The sequence below is a fragment of the Lithobates pipiens genome, unplaced genomic scaffold (genome assembly GCF_037356315.1).
Source record: "Lithobates pipiens isolate NorthernLeopardFrog02 unplaced genomic scaffold, aLitPip1_a1.2 Scaffold_19, whole genome shotgun sequence".
Lineage (NCBI taxonomy): Eukaryota > Metazoa > Chordata > Amphibia > Anura > Ranidae > Lithobates > Lithobates pipiens.
In genome coordinates, this window is record NW_027507764.1 from 123,562,314 (window position 1) to 123,585,699 (window position 23,386).

A 23,386-nucleotide genomic window follows, 5' to 3' on the forward strand; every position below is an offset into this window, starting at 1 on the left:
TGCCCCCCCTCTCCCGGCGCTTTACCATAGTTTTAGCTGCACTTTTCGGCCGATAGTGGGGCACTTTTCGGCCGATAGTGGGGCACTTTTAACCCCCGCTAGTGCCCAAAAAAGGTTTAAAAGTGCCTGCAAAGCAGCGCTGCTGAACGGCTTTGCAGGTGTTTCGGCAGTGCTGCCCATTGTTGATGTTGCTTGCAGGAATTTTTTTCCTGTCCTGCAAGCACCCTGTCATTGCATGTTGATAACTGGAGGGGCGTGTGAGGGAGAGCTCTTCCTGCCAATCACCTCTGATCCCTCCTCAACACTCTGATCCCCGTCTCCTCCATATGTTGCAGGAATGAGCTCCGTGGAATGTAAGCTGCAATCTCCTCTTCTCCTCCTGCTGCTCGATCTCTTCAATGTCTGCAGACTGCAGCTCTACCACTTGTGATGTGAAGGATATCAGGCACTGTGGGGAGCGGCAGGAGGTGAACATCAGATGAGACCAGCAGGAGCCCTCTCCTTTCGGTCCTCTTCCTGTGAAACCCTCAATACTCTGCCACACTTCCTGGTTGCCTCCGGATGCACTTCTGCTGCGATTGGTGGAGGGGGAGCTGGGCAGAAACTTTTCTGCCCACTTCCACCTCCACCAATCCCAGCAGAAGTGCATCTCAAGGCGTCTAATCGGAGGCGCTGTGAGGAGCGAGCTTGGCATTACCCTGGCAACCAGGAAGTGTGGCGGAGTGACCAAAAGTGGCTGTCAGGCAGCAGGTAGAAATACCTTGGAGGCCCGAGTCACTCAGGACATCCGGGCCCCTTGGGATGACCGGGCCCCTTACATGAGGCTGTACCCCCCTGATGGCAGCCCTGGATCTAGCAATGTGCATGCCTGCCTCCCTCCTGGGCACATTGAAAGCAACTGGAGCATTGGCTCCCACTGCTGATTTAAAATGCTGTGGCTGAGTGAGCCGCCCAGTCTGTGTCAATAGACACAGACAGGGCAGCCTGGGAAAGTTGCCCCCATGGAAAGTGGCTTCTTATAGTATATTTCTGTCTGCATTTTACATAACTGTGCATATGCTCTGGTTGGACTGCTGCTGCCATGCCGCTATCAGTAAAAGGAGTCTCCACCCCCATCTCTCTAAGCTCCTTATGCAGTTGAGAACTGTGGTCACATGACCACTGAACTTAAAAAACTAAAATATGTGCAACCACACCATAAAAACAGACGAGCCAGCGCTTGATAAGTGTTTCATAACCTTAAACTTGTAAACAAATCCCCAAAAATGTGCAGCTCTATCCAAAATGGTATAATTGAGTATAACAAGAATGTAATTTACAAAATGTGTATCAACAACCTTCACAAACAAAAGTGAACTAAGTAAATGTCTATTAAACAAGCTCTCATACTATTATGCGCAAAAGAAACAGTATCATTTTAGAATCATTAAAGGCAACTGGAAAGTGCAAAGTGTCCTAAATAAAATAAAAAAGTGACCACAGATGATCTTCTTAACCACAAACTTTTCCAGTGCTACCAATAGTGCTCCCTTCTCCACCTTGTGACAGCCGTGTTGTGTGATAACATTCTATAAGCGGCATTCATGGAGTATTTCTATATACATTGCATACAGTGTAGCTGGGACATTGTTCTCTTATATTATACATATTATACTTCACAAAACAAAAAGTCAGAGAGTAGCAGCCTAACAAGGTAATATATTTTTTATCAATAATAATTTTTATTATTAAGATTGCTTTAGTCCTTGTACACGCGGTCGGACAATCCGACGGAAAAAATGTCTGATCGGACCGTGTTGTCGGATTACCTGACCGTGTGTGGGCTTCATCTGATTTTTTCCGTTGGAATGTCCGACCAACAAATTTTGAGAGCTGGATATAAAAATTTTCCGACAACATGATCTGATCGGACTTTGTCCAATGGTTTGTAAAGAATTCCGATTGGACAAAGTGCCACACATGCTCAGATCAAATTCCTAGACCAAAGCTATTGGCTACTAGCCTGAACGTAGTCCCGTCGTAACTAAATAACGTCATCACGTTACGAACGATTGGATTTTCCGACAACTTTGTCCGACCGTGTGTATGCAACACCACTTTCAGACAAAATTTTGTTGTTGGAATGTCCGACCGTGTGTACAAGGGCTTAGAAGTGTGCGTGTATTTATGATGGTGGCGTGTATTTATGATGGTGGATTACCTTCCCCTTGAACCTGCAGGAATTGAGGGGAGTTGAACTCGATGAGATTTCCTTTTTTATTTTAACCTTAATAAATATGTAATTACGCGTGTGTGCATATAGATAGATATATTCTATATTTATTGTATGTTTTTGTTTTGTTGAGAGGGGGGGGGGGGGTGCTAGTAGGGCTGGTATATTGGAATTTTCCTTTTTCTTTGGTAGTGGTGACCTGTATGCTATGGACCCACACAGCCTCAGTGATACTGTAGGTACACTATAGTAATATTTTACAGCACATTGTAAAAGCACTTTTACATATATTTATCCTTTAGAAAACTGATGTATGGCGAGTTATGCATTCAGAAGAACTTCATATTTTTCATCATAGGATCCTCGCCCTCTGATAATTAGTCTTTGTGGCTTCTCTCCCAGCATGCCGTGTACTGTCACCACTGTCTCATAGTCAGCGTTTGTCCTGAAGAACATAAGGCACAACAAAATTACAGTAGAAATATACTTATGTAGAAATATCCTTTTTATTAAAAAAGATAAACGACAAACAATTCCATGTATTTGTCATATTAAAGCATCAAAATATTCACAGGTATAAGCCTTATAAAATAAAAATGTAATTCTCTAATTTGCTGTAAAATCTGGAAACCGCACAAATGTTGGTTTCAGGGTTTCTATTTAGTGTAACCATATTGTTTTATGAAAAGCCAGGATCTGAAGACCAAATTATTTCTGAGAATATAGTGCTTAGTTAAAGAATTGCAATGTCTTGTATCTGATGCCAGCGGAAATCTGTGTATGGCAGTGTGTAATACAGGCCTATGCTACTTTGGCAGTTTATAGTTGCTGGTAGTACACATCGCCCCATTATGTTTTCTTACCTTGCTGTGAAGGTGACTAGTAACATCTCTTTACTAGCAGATGTGTGGCTGACATGAGCCTCCAGCACCCCACTGCTGGGAGAGATGGAAAATACCTCTGCGTTGCTGTGTCTTTCTTGCTTGTCTAAAACAGACCAATATGCACATTGTTAGCTATTATTACATTACATTCTATTATACATGATTCGTAGCTTCCCACCAACATATTCAGCATCTCATAAGTCTTCATTACCGCAAAACACACTTTCTTCTCCACTGACCTGGAGATATCCTGCATGTACAATGAATGTGACAAGCATTTTGCTCTATGTTCCAGCAAATTAAATATATGGAAATGAGGAAAGCCCCATGGACAAGAAGGGCCATTTACACCATCATGCTGCATTAAGTGCAAACACAAGTGAAATCCACAAATGGGGGGCCTTTATTCCAAAAAGCAGATACAAAATGTACATGTCTTGATACGTTTTGATACATTTTGTGCTGTTCTTAATTATAACTTGCATATATGCAGCCGCTGGGTGGGTGGGCTTTAACACCGAGTGGCCACATATATGTTTCCATTTGGAATGGCTTTTTTGTGTTGAGATTGCGCTCACTGCGTGCTTCCAGCACAATAACTAAGATGGCACGGCAGCTCCCAGTGAATACTTGCAAGCGGAAGCTTCTGATCATGTGACCACTGTGACAGCCAATCACAGTGGTCACAAGATCTGGAAGTCTGCCACCGCCTCCTGGCATTTAAATTCTCTGAAAGGACCAGGGGTGACAGCATTAAGGGGTTAAATTAAACCTTTCTGTTGTCATCACATATTGATTTATTTTAGTCCCAGTGTGACTGCATTACTGGGTTTCTATGCTTCTGCATGTAATGCAGACAAATCGTGGCTGGTGGGAGGAGCTGGTAGGGTGCTGTACCTTCCTAAAAACCTCACAGCACCCTGCCTCAGTACTTCTCAACTGCCCATACCCCTGATGCAAGCTGTGTGCGGTTGTTTCTGGAGAATAGTCATAAAAATATCAAAATGCCTTGATGGATGGATGGCAGTCTGGAGGAATGGACATTGCCAGGCAGAACTTTTCTGAGCAGACTGTCCTAGGGTAACACCCATTTTGATGCTGATTGGACAAAGAACTGAAATCCAATAAATGCAGCTCTACCCCCCCCCCCCCCCCATCAGATCATATGGTCCCGCAGCTCTGCCCCCCCCCCCCTTCAAACCGCCTGCTCTCTGCCCTGCTGTGATAGTGACAGCAGTGTAGGCAAGGGCAAAGGGTAAAGACCTGGGCAGTCCAGATGTGACAGTGGCTTGGTCCTGATCCAAACCATGGTCCACCATTTAGTGAAGCCTAAACGAGACAATACTGGATGTCCTGCAGCCAGGAAAACGGAGGGCTCTGTCTGTCTTGCTGCAGCTTCTAGTGAAATCAGAGTAAGGAATTGCAGTACAGTAGTACAACTGTGTACAACCTGTACAACTGTGCAAGACAGAAAGTGAGACTGGAGCTTTAAGAGCAATAGCAAGAACAAATCAAGGCATCTAATGTCTGTATGTGTTTTTTGGAATAAAGCCTCCTGGTGTTCTAATGTTGAGGACTGTGCTTGTGTTTGTGTATGAAGCTCATAGCCTGGTGAATCTGGAGAGTTGATCCATAAAGGAGGGTGTATACTATGAAAACATTTGAAGAAAAATTCCATACGAGGCACGATTGTTCAATTTTTGTATAGTGTGTACACAACTTTCAACATCCGAATCAGACTTTCCAAATGAAAACTTCCGAAGGGAAAAACTCCCCAAAAAATTTCTCGTATGTGGACAGAACTAACAATTTTCATTGTGTACTGTTTTTGTACGAGAAAATTGGATACAAAAGACTGCACATGATCAGAAACAATAAATAACCAAAAAAAGGCTTAGCCGTTCGAGAATTTTTGTATAATTAGTATCATCCTCAGTTTCGATTTGCTGTGAAACATAGGAAAAACGGACGATACTTCTGGTCTTAAGCCTCGTTCATATAAGCGTACTTAAAAAAACCACACGGGTGAGGGCAGTGCCATTCATGTCTATTTGACATCTGCACGGGTGCATTTCCCCAAACTCACACTGTTGTGTTCACAGACATGCACCCGCATAGATGTCAAATTGGAAACAGCAGCTGTGTCTGTGCGCAGGTGTACGCATAAGTACACTTGTGTGAACAGGGTCTTGGAGGTATTGGAATTGCATGCCTCTTCTCAAACAGCAGCTGCTATTATTGCTCAGGAAAAATTTGTGTTTGCCGCATTTTTTTTATTTGACCTAGTTAAATACAGAACGCCTGCTAAACCAAATGTGTCTGGTATGAATGAGTTCAGTTACACTTCTGTGTGCCATAAAACATCATCCATAGACCTTGGGTGTGCTTTGTATGCCCAGAAATCTGCAGGGATCTCCTCTCACTTCCTGTTTGTCTATGGGACAGGAAGTGAAGATAAATCTCTCCAATGGGACACAGATGGCAAAACAACTGGCAGGGGCCATAACCCTCCCTTACACTATTCAAAAATGAAAAAAAAAAAAAATGTTTTGCCTTTAGTTCTACTTTAAAATCTTCAGGAGAAATCTGACATTCTGCAACCCTCAACACTAATTCTGGGGCAGCAAAGCTTAATTTGTTTATATTTCTTGTGAGTGATGCCCTTTAACTACCATGGAACCCAGGTGGCAAAGATTGACAGCTTCCCTAAAGCTTCTCAATTTTTTTTTGTGAAGCATCTATTTTACCTTATAAAGTGATTATCCAAAGGTTCTGTAAAAACCACCTGTAACCAGCATCTAATTAATTTGTATTAGAATTATTTTCTGATATATATAACTTACCCAGCAGAGCCATCCAGTAGCTCTTTGATCCACTTTTATTGAGGAGGAAAACCTCTCGTGTTCTTGTCTGTCCAACAAAGCATGTACCAAAATCCACTGTGCCACTTGAAAGCTGAAGCACTGGCACTGTGACATACGCATTCAGTGCCACTTGCTGTAGAGATAAACACATGGCTGGGTCATAGGATGAACTGTTGTACTTCCAGCTAGAAGCAATTCGTTTTTACTATTCTGCCCAATTTCTCTCTCAGGAAGGGAAGTACTCACCTGTGTGCTCTTGTTACTATACTCTATCAATAACTGCTGGGAAAAGTGCAGCCTCCTCTCTCCATTCTCTGACTGCAGTAATGTCACTCCTGGCAGCATCTGATCCTCTGGAAAATGTTGGTAGGTCAGCAGTTCCAGTGTGGTGCAGAAGGACACTTTCACCTGTACAGGACCCAGAATATAAAAGCAATGTCAGGCAACAAGTAAACCATTCAGTGATATACTAATACTGCAACTGTGCTAAAGTTTGAATCTTCACTCTATTTACCTAAAATTGTATTTCCACTTTTGCAGCCAAACCGGAATAACATACACACACACACACACACACACACACAGTATCTCACAAAAGTGAGTACACCCCTCACCCTTCACATTTTTGTAAATATTTTATTATATAACATTTTCATGTGACAAAGCTGAAGAAATGACACTTTGCTACAATGTAAAGTAGTGAGTGTACAGCTTGTATAACAGTGTCAATTTGCTGTCCCCTCAAAAAAAACTCAACACACAGCCATTAATGTCTAAACCGCTGACAACAAAAGTGAGTACACTCCTAAGTGAAAATGTCCAAATTGGGCCCAATTAGCCATTTTCCCTCCCCGATGTCATGTGACTGGTTAGTGTTACAAGGTCTCAGGTGTGAATGGGGAGAAGGTGTGTTAAATTTGGTGTTATCGCTCTCACTTTCTCATACTGGTCACTGGAAGTTCAACATGGCACCTCATGGCAAAGAACTGAATCTGAAAAAAAGAATTGTTGCTCTACATAAAGATGGCATAGGCTATATGAAGATTGCCAAGACCCTGAAACTGAGCTGCAGCATGGTGGCCAAGACCGTGCAGCGGTTTAACAGGACAGGTTCTACTAACAACAGGCCTCACCATGGTCGACCAAAGAAGTTGAGTGCTCAGTATTATATCCAGAGGTGTCTTTGGGAAATAGGCATATGAGTGCTGCCAGCATTGCTGCAGAGGTTGAAGGGGTGGGGAGTCAGCCTGTCAGTGTCAGATCATACGCTGCACACTGCACCAAATTGGTATGCATGGCATGGCTTTCATCCGGAAGGAAGCCTCTTCTAAAGATGATGCACAAGAAAGCCCGCAAACAGTTTGCTGAAAACAAGCAGACTAAGGACAAGGATTACTGGAACCATGTCCTGTGGTCTGATGTGACCAAGATAAACGTATTTGGTTCAGATGGTGTCAAGCGTTTGTGGAGGCAACCAGGTAAGGAGTACAAAGACAAGTGTGTCTTGCCTACAGTCAAGCATGGTGGTGGGAGTGTCAGGGTCTGGGGCTGCAGGAGTCCTGCCGGCACTGGGGAGCTACAGTTTATTGAAGGAACCATGAATGCCAAAGCATGATCCCTTCCTTCGGAGACTGGACTGCAGGGCAGTATTCCAACATGATAAAGACCCCAAACACACCTCCAAGTTGACCACTGCCTTGCTAAAGAAGCTGAGGGTAAAGGTGATGGACTAGCCAAGCATGTCTCCAGATCTAAACCCTATTGAGCATCTGTTGGGTATCCTCAAACAGAAGATGGAGGAGCGCAAGGTCTCTAACATCCACCAGCTCTGTGATGTCATCTTGAAGGAGTGGAGGAGGATTCCAGTGGCAACCTGCAAAGCTCTGGTGAACTCCATGCCCAAGAGGGTTAAGGCAGTGCTGGAAAATAATGATCACCACACCAAATATTGACACTTTGGGCCCAGATTGGACATTTTCACTTAGGGATGTACTCACGTTTGTTGCCAGCAGTTTAGACATTATTGGCAGTGTGTTGAGTTATTTTGAGTGGACAGCAAATTTAAATTGTTTTACAAGCTGTACCATCACTACTTTACATTGTAGCAAAGTGTCATTTCTTCAGTGTTGTCACATGAAAAGATATAATAAAATATTTTTAAAAATGTGAGGGGTGTACTCACTTTTGTGAGATACTGTATATATCATAAACTTAAAAAAGTGTAAGATTGCTGCTTACCTTCTTTATATTTTTTGTTGTTGTTTAAAGTGTTACTAAACATACACATTCCATTTGTGTATAAATACCATGCCACTTTACTTAATTTAATGTAAAAATATCTGAATATCTTATTTATTCATTGCTGTTCAGTGGTCTCATGATGTTTTCCAGGTTTTTCCTGTCTTTGGGGAAAGATCTGAGGGAGGAGTTTTTAGTACTCTGCTGATGTATGCTATATAGCAGGGGTCCCCAACCCCCTGTTGATGACCGCTCACCTCCCGATGTGCAGCCCGATCATTAACAGGGGGCTGTGATAGCACAAGGCTCTCACAGACCGCAGTCGCTGCTCACCAGCTGTTGTGTGGCCATGCCCATGTATCCTCTACCCTCCTCCTCCAGCTGACAATATCATCCTATCAGCAGGGAAGGGGCCAGGAGGAACTGCAGATTGGGATGGAGAGCTATTCCGCCCCCTGCCATGCTGATAGGATGACTGGTAGGATAGGTTGCCAGGTGGGCGGGGGAGCCAGGAGAGGACACACGTACTGAGCACAGTCTCTGCCCTGCCAAAGGTAGGAGTCCTGTGCAGAGGAGACAGAGATTAGAATGGGGAGAGAGGCAATGGGGGTACTGCGGGGGCACCGTGATGGAGGAGGCTGTGATTGCTAGGGGCACTGTAAAATAAAGGGGGCTGCACTGTAAAGGGACACTGTAATCATTACAGTGCAATCCCCTTTACATCACAGCCCCATCTTTACATTACAGTGCCCCCTTTACAAAGCAGTCCCCTTTACATCACAGTGCCCCCTTTACAGAGCAGTCCCCTTTACATCACAGTGCCCCATTTACAAAGCAGTCCTCTTTACACCACAGTGCCCCTTTACATCACAGTGCCCCTTTTACAGAGCAGCCCCCTTTATTTAAAATGTATTTCATTTTTATTTATTTAATCTTTGTGTATCACCTGAGGCCAGTCACTTTGCTGGACATTGTAAGGGTTTACAAGCACTTTAAGTTTAAACAATTTCCTGTGCTACACTGAATCATAAGAAGCCTGGCTCCATGCTCTGATATCATAACTGGTTGTTTTTTTTCTACTGTGTATGTTTAAAGTTGTACACCTGGTGTAGATTGTGCACCTGAATGTTAGACTTGCAACTTTGCAAACGGCCAAACTGTAGTAAAAAATAATTAAAAAATGTATAGCTTTAAAATAATATAAAGTATTTCCTTTACCAATGTATTTTGTTGGGGGTGGAGCACCATCTGCCCTCCCCACTCTTCGCGGTCACTCTGGGACGTCCGGACGCTTTTATTTGGATCAATGGCAGAAACAGAGAATGGTTTGGACAGCAGTAGCCGAAAATATAGAGGAGTCTCTGTGCAGTTGATCAGTTTCAGGCTCTGAGTGGTTTCAATGTCAGTTAAAATCTAGGAAGGAAATATAACAACATGGGAATTAATGGTATCTGAAGGCTTCCTGCTCTGGGCCTATGGGGTTGATTTACTTAAACTGGAGAGTGAAAAATCTGGTGCAGCTGTGCATGGTAGCCAATCAGCTTCTAACTTCAGCTTGTTCAATTAGGCTTTCACAATAAAACCTGAAACCTGGTTGGTTTCTATGCAGAGCTGCACCATATTTTGCACGCTTCAATTTTAGTAAATCAATCCCTATGTGTCATTGGAGAATCATTGCAACACTGAATTCAAATAGTTAAGCAAAGCTGCTTGAAACTTGTCAAAAGCTTTATAAATGTTTACCAAATGCTTGCTGTACACACTGCTCTGATACAAGCCAACACCTGTGAGAACAAGATCTTAGGCCCCTTTCACACTGGGGCGATGCGGGCGTTGGCAGTAAAGCGCCGCTATTTTTAGCGGCGCTTTACCGTCGTTTTAGCGGCGGTCTGCGGGCGCTAGCGGGGTGGTTTTAACCCTCACTAGCGGCCGAAAAAGGGTTAAAACCGCCCGCAAAGAGGCGCTTTGCCGGCGGTATTGCCGCGCTGTCCCATTGATTTCAATGGGTAGGAGCGGTTTAGGAGCGGTGAATACACCGATCCTTCACCGCTCCAAAGATGCGGCTAGCAGGACTTTTTTCACCGTCCTGCCAGCGCACCGCTCCAGTGTGAAAGCCCTCCGGCTTTCACACTGGAGTGAAAGGGGCCAGTTTTTTCAGGCGCTACACAGGCACTATTTTTAGCGCTGTAACGCCTGAAAAACGCCCCAGTGTGAAAGGGGCCTTACTGTGCTCACCAACAAACACGCTGCTATGTTCTGAGCATGTAATAGGCAGAAGACAGCAGCAATGACATTCTGCATCTCATCCTTGATACAATGGGCCAATGCTCTAAAAATCTGATCTCTCAGTCTGCATTTCCTCAACTCATGGTGTGTAAATATCATTCCTCGCAGCTGTAAATACCCAACACACTCTGAAATAATCTTCCCAATCCAACAAAGCAAAATAGTAAGCATTTGGTTTCAGGCCACTTGGAGTTGCAATCTGCAATACGCAGTGGACAGGTGGCTGGGAGGGGATATGTCCTCTCCTCATCACCTCTTTTAACCCTGTAAAGCCTGTACCACTGAACTACAACTGCATGCCCTGCAACAGCTATGAGTAAGCACTAATCACAGTGCAAAATGTGTCAGTTTTTGTACCCTGTTACCTTTTTGCTCTGGATTATTTGATTTGATGTGACCTACGTTATTTCAATAAAAGACGGGATTTCAAGTCTTTCTCCAGTGTGTGGCTATCCAGAGTTTTGTTCTGTCTACCTGCCAACAGTTGTAGGGTGGTTGGGGCGTGGCCCCCCAAGGGGTATGATTTTTGCTGTGGCTGTGATGAATCATGGTTGTGGCATTTGTACAACTCCCTCCAGTTGCTGCGATAGATAAAAAGGGTGGTCGGGGGGGCTCAACTGGCTTTTTTTTTTTTACCACTACCAAACTGGAAGTGTAAATCAGGTCTAAGCGTCTATGGTTGGATGAAACTTAACATTGATCAAAGACATCAGTTTTGATACTAACAGGAGAGGTTTTCCTATCTGGGATGAGGTCACTTGCTATGGAATAAAACACCAGCCCTTCCTCATCATCATCTTCCACTTCTACGGTGAGCCTGCAATGGAAGAAAAAGACTCACAGTATCAACAATATCAATCTGGCAGTTAAGTGTTGGTTCTAAGAAAAACGAAGCCACTATTCAATGATTCAGCTCATACCTATGTTTCAAAGTGAAGGAGGAATTTAAAAAGAATCCAAATCTGAGAAAGACTGGCAACAAATGTGGTCCATGTTTACCACCAGTACTCTAAAGTCCTTAACCCGTTGGTACATGGTACCCTCCATATTGGCACATCTCCATCCTGTGCAATTTGATAAATATGATAAATCCCCTTCCCACAACACCCACCCTCTCTTTTCTTATTCTCCTTAGTTTCTTTATTGTCATTTTTTTCTTTCCACTTACCGCTTAAGGTACTCTGTGGGACTTAATTTCAAGCTCAGCATTTTACACTTCACCACCATGATGTGCCTTATCTCCCTTATTCTTGGCTTTCAATATTTCTTGCTTCATAAGATGGAGTTTTTTTAGCATGCACTTTACCAAACATATATTTTGGACAAAATGTGATAAATGTGACTGTAATTTTCCCGTTTACACCCCCAGATCAGATACGGACCTGGTTGAAAGCATCAACATATTTGCATTTAATGCTTGTGGCCATGTGCACCGTGGTGGTCGGGCAGAGCTTTAGTGACCTGTTATAAAGCCCACCCTGCTGATGCCACAGGCTAAAATCTGGTGGGGCAAAGCCCACCTCAACACCCCCCTGCCGTCAACAATGTATTAACACATGTCCAGACTCTAAGCTTATACACTGTGTCTCTGTAAAATGATTTAGAAAACATAATAAAACTATTCAAAATGAAAACAGAAATTCTCATATAAACAAGGCAACCATACTGACAAAACAATGGCAAAATGTGTGTTTGTTTGTGTGGCATTAAAACCCAATTCCAGCTAACCACTGTCAGATTTTTACTGCTGTTATTGTCCCTGTTGGGAAGATTTCACTTCACTTCCTGTTCTGGTGAGAGTTGGATCTGAGGCTAGGAATAGATGAGAAATCACTCCAGTGGAGACAGTAATGACTATTCACTCTCTTCCTACAAATAAATGGGCTACCTTAACACAATGCATGTTAATTTGTGACATAACATGCATTAACACATGTGCGTTTAATGCACCACAGCAGACTGGTCTAATGTAAATAAAAGTTCACTAAGTATTACCCGACTAACTGAACAAAATTCAAAAATCCTTTGGTAGATAAAAAAGCTAATCATGCACAATCTTACTAAGCTCTGTCACACATAATATACAGTAAGAAGGTTAAATTGCAAATAGAACATTACTGAAGGGTTTTGCATGTTAAATTATAATGCCCTAAATAGACTTCAGAGTCCCCCAGGAGTCTGGTAAAAGACTGTACTCACAATGCTGGCTTCACAAATGCCTGAAGCTCCATTTTGATTGGCTCTACCCCATATCCATGCTGTCTTTTTATTCTCCCGGGGACCAGTTTTGCTGACTGAAAGTCAGAGAAAAGAATGTACATGCATAGTTAGATGTGTTTTAAAGGCATGAAGAGAAATAAAACCATATTTGAGTGATATGAGAATTATTAAAATATATTTACCTTGTCATCCAAGCTGAGAAATCCCAGGGCATATCCACTGCATTCTACCTTCTTGGTGACCCCAGAGAGCATAAGAGGAGTGAAAGATATGTGTATGCTACTGTAACCTCCAGAAGGAACAATCTGCAATATAACATACAAAGTCTAGATCTACCACTGTAAGGTGTAACATAAAATGAAAACTAGTGATAAACAACAGCAAACATAACATCTCTTAAGGCCCATTTCACACTGAAAGTTGTGCGACTTACAGTGAAACTTTGCCAGGAGTACTACTTTGAGCTGCAAAACTGATAGAAGTCACCTTGAAGTAGTACAGGAACCTTTTCTAAAGTCGGAGCGACTTCAGTAGTGCTAATTAAGACAGCTCTCATTGACTAACATGGGATTTCACATGTCACACCACTTGGGGTCTCACAAGTCAGATCCCAAGTCGCGGTAGTGTTAACCGAGCCTAATAAAGAATGAGAACGCTTCAGCTATGGAATTAAATGTATCTAAACCTAAGAATAAAATTGCAATATATTGACGTTTACTGCTTCTAAAATGTAGTGGCTGCATTAGATTCCTTTGCTAGGTTTTTTCCCTTTATTTTCACCAGATGATCCTGCGAGAAACATACTTATTGTCCTAGGATGACAGCACTCATTATATTGTATCTATGGAAAACAGTGTTATCATCCTCAACAGGAAGTGTGCTAGGACTACAGAATGCCTCCCCATCTTGTAATTTCCATATTTTAGAGAAGGGAAATGTTCTGAAGTTCACAGACATGGACCATCTGAGCTCCCAGTACAACATTGTCCCTAAAGGAAGTTAGGAGTTTGTTGGATTTTTTGCTGGAACATAGTATCATTCCTTTAGAATATTGAGTTACCTGTAAGGTCCATATCTTTCAGTACAGTAGAGGACACAGTTCCTTATAAGAAAGAGTCATCAGCTCATAAACATATCTGACAGATGTGGCAGCAACTAAAAAGCTACTTTGGTCTTGGGAGTAAGCCTCATCTCACAGAGCTTTCAAAATGGAAATTTGTTATCATTCCGAGATCTCCAAGCTAAATTTGCATTACCCCTACACATATTATATTACTACTTACAGTTAGCTCATGCAGTCAAGGCGCAGGGTGGGATGGCAGAATGGGTGCTTTCACCCACTCCCATTTTTCATTCACTTCAGAAAGTGTCTGAAACAAATGGCTTTATACCGCAATGTTACCACATGCTCCTGACGGAGTTCCTGAGGGCTCACCCTATTAGGGCAATGTCTCAGTGGGAGGAGAATGTGGGCACATAACAGGAAATCAGTGGGAGGAAGCCTTTCAGTCGGCTAATATATGTTCTAATGAATCACAGAAGGTACCCTAATTACATTCTACTCAGATTAGACTACACCCCAGTAAAAGCTTTGTTGGATGGGCAGGCTACCTGACTAGCTATGTGGTAAATGCAGGCGTATGTCGGGGGATCTTATCCATCTCCTCTGGTGATGCCCAAAGCTCCACCGTTACTGGAGCAAGGTACTCTCCACTCTTAATGGAATTTTAGTGTCTATTCCTACAAACCCTTTCCACTGTTTGCTCAGAATTCTTGAGGAGGTCATCTCAGAGGAGATGACAAGGATAGCTTTCCCTAGGGCCCTATTTCAAGCCAGGAAGGATATTCTCCTTGGCTGGAAGTCTACGCCCCCCCCTCAGTTAAAACGTGGGTGACTCAAATGAGTGGTGCAATTCTCCTGGAGAGATATATCTATCAACATCGGGGCTGGCTCCATAAATTTGGAAAATTGTGGCTAGACACTCCTGGGATGTCCCCCAGGGAGCATGTCCTGATGAGAACTTTGCAGTGTCCTGTGGGATGAGTGCGCCCTGGGGGACTCTGGGGAACCTGGATGGGGTGTATAAGTCACCATTGTCTCTCTATCGGTCCAATGTTCTCAAGTTATGGTGTCTATGTAACTGTTTGTGCAGACTGTTGTGGTATATTTGGGGTTGAGTTTTGTTGAATACGATCGGTGGGGGATGCAATAAGTCTCTGTATCTGATGTTTTCAAACTGTAAGTTGTAAATGTCTTCATAATTTGATATACTGGAATGACAAGCTTTACTGAATTATTTTCCTTTTATGTACCATGTGTTTTCTCAATAAAACTTTTTTTTGATCAAAAAAAAAAGGCTACCTTGCAGGAGAAGTCATCTAAGGGGATAGCCTTGATGGGCTCAAAGGGTGGTTTCTGCAGGACAGAGAGAACCAAGTTGAGGTCCCCAGGAAACATAGGGTGATGTGAGGGAAGCCTGATCTGATATATCTTGAATAAAAGTTTTGATGAGGTAGAGGGAGGCCAGATTATTTTTTGAAAAAGAATGGACAAAGCTACAATCTGTCCTTTCAGAGTGTTTTAAATAGATTTTTCTTGAAGCAGCTTTTCTTGCTTTTAGTAAGGTAGGAATGACAGACTCAGAGACCCTTATGACCTGGACATCAACAGCCATGCTGCAAGTCTAGTCTGTTGGAGAGACCTAGTAGTCTTATTACGTCAGTGTACCAGGTTTATCTAGGCCAGTTTGATGATGGAATGAGAATTACTTCCTTGCTCAGCTTCATAGAGCAGGCAAAGTAGAACTCATGCTGGAAGGAATAGATTAGCCTGAACTGAGACCAAGGGGTTATTAAGGCTTCTGATGCATTTGCTAGATGATCCTTGGTCTTGGCCACAAACAGAGGTAGCTTGTTGTTAAATCTGGGGTCTCCTATCTCTGACATATTAGGTTGAAGATTTCAGGGTGAAGGGTACATTCCCCTTGGTTCAGGCAGTAGGAGTGGAGGTACTCCGCCTTCTAGATGTCCACTCCTGGGATGTGGACAGTAGAGATCACTAAAAGGTGAGTCTCCATCCATGAGATGATCTGGCTTGCTTCCTTCAAAGCTACATGACTCTTGGTACCCCCTTAATGGCCATGACATCCATGACATTGCCTGATTGCACCCTGATGGGGTGTTCATGCAAAAGGGGAGGGGGGCAGTGTTGCAGAGTCATCTTTATTGCTCTGAGCTCAAGGATGCTGATGGGGAGCCTGACTTCCACTGATTACCATGTTCCCTGGACCGTGAGGGACTGGAACACTCCTTCCCAGCCTGAAAGACCAGCATCTGTTGTTATCACTATCCAGTGATAAAGAAAAAAAAAGACTTCCTCATTGTCAAGGCTGGGCTGAAGATCCACCAGGCTAGGAAATTCCTTGCTTGGCTGGACAGAAGCATAGGTAGGTTGAGAGAAGGAGCATTCTTGTTCCATGTCAATAAGATGTTTTTTTCAAGATTGATCTCAATGATATTGGGGGAATGAAACAGCCTAGGAGGCGGCTAAGATGAGGCCTGCGAAGAATCTCACCAAGGGATGTCTCTTTAACCTCAATTCCCAGGAATGAGAACATTTTCCTCTCTGGAAGGAAAACCTTTGCTTTGGATGTATCCAGAGTAACACCAAAGTATTCCAGGTAAAGAAATGGCTGAAGAACAGATTTTTGGAAATTGAATCACTCAACTGAAAGCCTGGAGTAGTTGGATTGTCATGTGAATGTTTGTATAAGGAAGAGTCCTTCAGAAGAAATCCCACAGTTCTTTAGAAGGGTTAAATAAAAGGTGGTAGGACCTATGTGACTACTCTGGTAGCAGAGAACAGACCAAACGACAACAAACTGAAGGTGACTGTCTCCTACTGCATAGTGCAGAAAGTGCTGATAAGGTGGATAAATATGTGTCATGATTTAGCACAGGCATCACTAACTGGCGGGCCGCTGTCTGGTTCCGCCCCAGTAGCAATACTACCCGCAGCCTTATTTACCTGTGTTGCCTGTGTTTCCTCTCCCCGCTGCTGGCTCACCTGCCTGCCTTGTGCTGCTATGTTCACAGCATGGCAGGTGCACCATGCACAGGTCTGGCCCTTCGATAGGATTGCTGCACTGCCCCCTCCTCACACTGCCTGTCTTATTCACACAAGATGAGAAGTGCGGCCACTCTAGACAAAGGGCTACGCAGCAGGGCGGTCCCAGCAATCGATCACTAACCTTTAATGTGAAAAGTCCCACCCGTTATCCAGGGCTGCCATGCTTTCCGTCTTCTATGAATAAGGTAGGTCTTTGTGGGAAGGTGGGAGTGCTGTGCCGGACAGGAGTCTACTATTGAGGGGGATCTGTAATGGGGGGGCAGTCTGTGATGGGAGGCCAGTCTGATAGGGGGTCCAGTCTGTAATAGGGGGTCAGTCTGATGGGGGAGCCAGTCTGTGATAGGGGGGGGCCGGTCTGTGATGGGGGGTCAGTCTGTGATGGGGGGGCCGGTCTGTGATGGGGGGCCAGTCTGTGATGGGTTGGCCAGTCTGTGATGGGGTGGCCAGTCTGTGATAGGTCGGCCAGTCTGTGATGGGCGGCCAGTCTGTGATGGGGGGTCTGAGATGAGGGGTCTGTAATGTGCACAGGAGGCTGCGATGTGGAGGATATCATGTGGAATCATAGCACCAATATGACACTCGGACCTCTGCTAGAAGAATATTTTTCTGACCGGACCCCCCGTGAATTTTAATTCACTACCCCTGATTTAGCATGAAGTTATCTGTCTGTGTAATTCTTACTTCCTTGCTGCAGTGGATCTGCAGTCCACCTGCTCTCACCTATCCATCAGAATGCATGTGTCTCCACTGTGGGGACACTTATAAGTTAGTGTTAGGTACCACAGATACCTGGGTACCTTGACGGGGCTCTGTGGCTTACGCATGCTTTTGCAAATGTGTGCAGACTAAACCCCTGCTTTTAACGCATACTATTAGACAGGTTATTTGGTTGTCTGTGGGCTGGTGGTAAGTAAAGCTATTTTACTACTTTTTTTTCCTCGGTTTATCCTTGGGTTTGTTTGTTTGTATCTGTTGTTAGCCTTCCAAGCTTCTTACTGTGATAGCCAGCTATAGGTGTGAGCAAGTGGTGCCTTTTTGTATCACTGTCGTGTTTTTTGGTCAGACATCTCACTGACACCTTTGTTGCCATTGTGCTGGGTGTTTAGTTTGCTCCTGCACCTCTAAGAAGGGGTGGCTCCCCTTCAGTCCACCTGCTCTCACCTATCCAACAGAATGCATGTGCCTCCACTGTGGGGACACTTATAAGTTAGTGTTTGGTACCAGACGGCGGTCTGTGGCTTACGCATGTGTTTGCAAATGTGTGCAGACTAAACCCCTTCTTTTAAAGCATACTGTTATTTGGTTGTCTGTGGGCTGGTGGTAAGTAAAGCTTGGTTTTTTCCTCGGTTTATCCTTGGGTTTGTTTGTATCAGTGGATCTGCTAGACCTTTTTTTTTTTTTTAAATATGCTTATTAAGAATTTTCATATAAAATAAGAAAAATATCATAAACAAGAACAATATGTCAGCGAAGGCATCAGGAGAAATAGCATAGCCTTCACAGAGTTAGGCTAAGAGAACATTGGTAAACAGTCTCATCAGCAAGGCTTAGGCCGCGTACACACGGGCGGATTGTCTGTCCAACTTAGTCTTAGCTTTCAGCGGACTGTCTGACGAACAAAGTCTTACGGAATTTCCGAAATTTTGTCCGTTCAAACTTGGTTTTGTCCGTCCAAACTTGGTTTCAGCGGACAGTCCGCTCGTGTGTAGGCAAGTTGGACGAACTAAGTATGGCGCATGCTCAGAAAGGATTTACACGGCCGAAGGTTGCATTGCAGTGTATAGGACGTCATTTTCTAGTCCCGTCGTACGTGCTGTACACGTCATCGCGCACGCTTTCAGCGGACTGTCTGCTCATCGTGTGTGGTCAAGTCCGTTCATGCAAATTTTGAACGGACTGTCTGTCGGATTGTCTGACGAACTTAGTTGGGCAGACAATCCGCCCGTGTGTACGCGGCCTTAGAGTCAACAAGCATTTGTAAGTTAACTGGCATACAACATATCTGTACAGACATATGTAGCTAACTAGGAGTTCTACCAAGAAAGCAACCTAAGGAGTAGAAGCGGGTAAACCTTCTAACTAATAGCCAATTTGCTTCCCTCTCTGAGCTCCTGTTTGCCTAGTGTTTTGTGTATTTAGTGTCTGAATTCCCATGTACTGTCAGCCTCTCGCCCTGACCTCGGGGCTCATTTCCTGGATCCTCTTCTGTCTCCTGCCATCTGTACTCTGCATACACGAGTGATCTTTGTATCATCAGCTGGGCGTACCTGGGGGCCACTACTTGGTTGTAGCTTGTTGTAAGTCCATCCCCACCATCAGGGAAATAAGGAAGCTGGGGCTTAGACTCTGCACCCTGGGGAACCCCGTGTTAGCGTTCTACAAGGGCTCACTACCACATAAATCTGATAATATGCTGATAGGCATCCTGGATGTCTATGGATGCTAAGTATTCCCCTTAACAATAACCAACTTTGTAGACGTCATGCAACATTTTGGAATTTTAAGGTAATTGTTGAGGAATTTTAGGTCCAGAAAAGGATGATTCCTCCTGCTGAACATTGGTAGCATGAACAGGTTTGAATAGAATCCTTGGAGCTTGACTTGTGGGGTTACTGGCATAACTACTCCCTGGGACAAGAGATGGTTCAGAGCATTCTGCTAATGTGACTGTCCTTGGACAGGTTTTGATTGATTTGAGAGAATAAAGCATTGAGAGCGTAGAGTTTGGAACTCTATTTTGTATTCCTTTGAAGTAACCTATTGAACCCACAGGTCTGGAATGTCTGTGACCCAGAGAGAAGTAAACTGTAACAAACATCCCCTACTCTTAGGAGTGAGAGTGCTGCTCCATTGGACATTGAAAGAGATCTTTAGGGAAGACTTTGTGGGCCAAGTCAAGGAAGGGCTGAGCTTAGGTTTAAGTCTGGGTAGAGTGATGATGAAGTGCCCTGTGTTTGGAAGAGGTAGCTGTTCCTGGGAGGGGGTTTTGTAATTTGCAGCTGTGTAAGAACTACCTTCCTCCTGTGACATCTTTGATGAATTAGTCAAGTGCCTCACCAAAAAAGATGCCCTCCTTCAAACAAGCATACATCTGAGGTGTCTTTTACAGACAGCCTCAGCTGACCAGGCTTTGAGCCACAACATTCTGTACATGTGAATAGAGATTAGAGCCATTCTTCAAATTTGTCTTATATCTTGTTCTAGTGCATCCATTCAAAACAGCATAGCAGGAGGTAATTAACTTTAATTTCTCAATTAAAGTGATACTAAATGCTAATGTTGTTGCTTTAAAATAAAAAAGGTATTATATATTATATTATACATATTATACTTACCTGCTCTGTGCAATAACATTACACACATGAAACGGACAGAATGACATGACTGTCAGTTTGCCTGAACAGTCCCAGCAGTGCTGGAGAGAGGAAGAAGCTGGGGACAGCAATAGATAAAGCTTGGAAAAATAAAATTGAATATAGGAGGGAGGGAACACAAAAAAAAATAGTATTTTTTGTGACACACAAATGTAGACCAACACCTGCATGGCATGCCAACACTAAAACATGGTGTTGTGTTTGCCAATATATTCAGAGTATAGGATTCTATGGTATATATAAACAAGTAAACTTTTGGCTTACTGTCTGTCTTGGAGTGATGCAATATGGGTAATCAGAGGCCACTCCTTCATGAGGTCTCAGAATAACGGAAATTAATTTATGTTCTGGAGAAAACTCTCTTTCTTGGTCATCGTAATTGTCACTCAATTCTTCAACCTCCGTGATCTGTTCCATACCAATTGTTTGCTGAAAGAAGAAGATTTACATTATAAGCCACATCTTAACAAAAACATACAGTTCTAATGGCTATTAGACGTAATACTTAGTAATATTGTTTGTCTTTTTCTGAAGTTGGAAGGACTGTTTTTTTTTTTTTCGTGAAAAACAAATTTCTTTTACCAAACAAAAGGTATGCTCTCCCTGCTATAGGATCATTGTGGGTTAGTAGCCTCATGTTTGTGTTCATCTCTACTATTATACTTTTCCAAGTGATGCATGAAGAACAAAAGTCCTAATGAACACTGGGAGCACAGATTTTTATTTTGTTGAATTTGAACCTACCCTGTCAGTACATGCTAAAGAGGAGCAGGAATGGCCTTTTACATGCCCAGATTATTTTTAATTCTAGAATGTGTATCAGGGACGTGCAGTGAGGTCAGTGGCTGGTGAGGCACTGGCTAGTATCCGAGCCACACAGGTTACACTGGCCGTGAACGTTCGAGCGAGAGCAATACTTCTAGCACTAGACCTCCTCTGTAACACAAAACATGTAACCTGTGAAAAATGTTAATGTTGCCTATGGAGATTTTTAAGTACAGAAGTTTGACGCCATTCCACGAGTGTGTGACTTGTTAGGTATCTATTTACTTGGCGTAACATCATCTTTAATAGTATATAAAAATAAATAAAAATCAGGCTAACTTTATAGTGTTTTTTTTTATACTCACGAAACAGTTAAAAAAAAAAACGCGTTTGAAAAATTGCTGTGCATATACCGTGTAACATAAAAAGTTGCAACCACCACCATTTTATTCCCTAAGGTGTCTGCTTAAATATATATAAATAAATATATATATATATATATATATATATATATATATATATATATATATAATATGCGGGGGTTCTGAGTAATTTTCTTTTTTTATGTAGAAGAGAAGTGTCAGAATTGGCCTGGGTGGCAAGTGGTTAAATACCATAAGTAAGCAATATACAAATAACTATTATATATTGTTTTTAAGGTAATTTACTATATGTTCAAAAACTGTACTTAAATAGGTGATTTAACCAACAAATTACTGAAGTTTGAAGTTATAACTTCAAACCAGTAATTTTACGGTAAATAGATAAATAATATATTATTATGTTATATCATATAGTATAATTTAGCTTGATTAAAATAGTATCTTTTCAGCAGGCAGAAGATTCTCATTCTGCCTCTTAACTGTGTGAGAAAAACATGGGATTATGGGTAAATCTTATACCAAACCCATGCTTTTTCCTTCTAGTTAAGGGGGCTGGGCTGGAAGGGAGCATTTGTCTTTTAGACATATGCCCCCTTCTATGACAATACAGTGAAAGGAGAGCCTCCACTGCAGCATTTTTATTGGACAACTTGTTCCAGTGGTGCTTTACCATTGGTCCAAGGCTCCAAGCAGTCCATTAAGCTCAGTGCTTCTGACAAGAAGTGAGAGGCACTGTGAGCTCATCCTCTCAGTCTGCTGCAAACAGAGTGTGCCAGCTTGTATTTAAACTGTCCGCTCTGTATGTAGCTTCTGACAGGCTGTAGAAAAAGCCTGTATCTATGGAACTATAGGTGACAGGACCCCCAAATTTTGACCAGTGGTGGGGTAGGACTTCAGCTACCCACCTCTTTTTTTGGGGTGGGGTATTTTTTATGTTCATGGCCTTAAATGCCTCCCCTGACTGCACGTCCCTGATGTGTATGACTGTTTAAACCCATGTGTTATTCTGTCACAGACTAGGTTCATGCGTTTCTAAAATTGCATTGTGGTTAGGTTGTGCAGATGCAAATAGTTTTTTTTTTATAATATTATTATTGTTATTATTACTGGTTTTATTAATAACAATAATAAATAGCTCACAGAATCCAAAAATGGCAGCAAGCTGCTTGAATAACATAGCAACGTCTTCTGTTTCTCAGGGTTTTTCATGATGTCATCACTGGTCATAAATTATGTTGCTCACCCACGGCAAACATTACAAGTAGGTCTCAATCTTATGTTAATTCTCATGTATTTTATATTCTATAATTAAAGTGGTTGTATATCCACTTTTTACATTTTTACCTACAGGCAAGCCTATAATAAGGCTTACCTGTAGGTAAAGTGAATATCTCCTAAACCTGTACGGTTTAGGAGATATTCACTTTGCACGCAGCCGCTGACGTCAGCGGCACATGCGCTGTAAATGTCTGGCTGAAGGTCCGGCAGACACTGCCAGACCATGCGCGGGAGTGACGTCATTGTGGCTCCGGCCACTCACAGCGCTGGAGCCATGAACCTGGAAGACACGTTGAGGGCAAAATGTCAGCTCTCTCGGCGTGGACAGGCCGGCGATACGGGGACCTTGTTTTAAGGTAAGTATTTCATAATGAGCTAGTATGTGGCGCATACTAGTTCATTATGCCTTTGCCTTACAGGGTTTTTTTTTTTTACTTTTTTTTTTTCTGAGGGTATACAACCACTTTAAAGTGGCCATTCACCTGAACATCAAAAGTTAATCTTCCTCCCTCCAGGCTATTAAGAAATGGAAGTTTGTTTATCAGGGAGTAAATATCTTTTTGGTGATACCTACTCCCACTTCATTCCCTAAACGAGGATGATGTCACCTTGGCCCACAACACCCATCCCATCCTCCTTTACCTGCCCTCAGCCTCCTGGGATAATTTCACACATCCCAGGAGGCTACAGGACCAGTCCCACAGCAGCTCACCAACTCTTGAAGGCATAGAAGATAGTGACAAAGACAACTAT

At 42.9% G+C, this 23,386-nt stretch overlaps 1 protein-coding gene across 2 annotated transcripts in view; it reads right to left on the reverse strand.

Moving 5' to 3' along the window:
• Window positions 1-1,274: 1,274 nt before the first annotated feature.
• The window catches only part of DLEC1 (DLEC1 cilia and flagella associated protein), an 87,985-nt gene continuing 65,873 nt past the window's right edge, over window positions 1,275-23,386 (reverse strand). For both annotated transcript variants that reach the window (XM_077491230.1, XM_077491231.1), the window contains exons 31-39: window positions 20,472-20,636; window positions 12,887-13,009; window positions 12,684-12,778; window positions 11,211-11,301; window positions 9,417-9,611; window positions 6,207-6,368; window positions 5,940-6,093; window positions 3,076-3,199; window positions 1,275-2,657 (exon numbers count right to left, since the gene is read on the reverse strand). In XM_077491230.1, coding sequence (XP_077347356.1) covers window positions 2,534-2,657; window positions 3,076-3,199; window positions 5,940-6,093; window positions 6,207-6,368; window positions 9,417-9,611; window positions 11,211-11,301; window positions 12,684-12,778; window positions 12,887-13,009; window positions 20,472-20,636 — 1,233 coding nt within the window. In that variant the 3' untranslated portion in view covers window positions 1,275-2,533. The remainder of the gene's footprint in view (window positions 2,658-3,075; window positions 3,200-5,939; window positions 6,094-6,206; window positions 6,369-9,416; window positions 9,612-11,210; window positions 11,302-12,683; window positions 12,779-12,886; window positions 13,010-20,471; window positions 20,637-23,386) is intronic.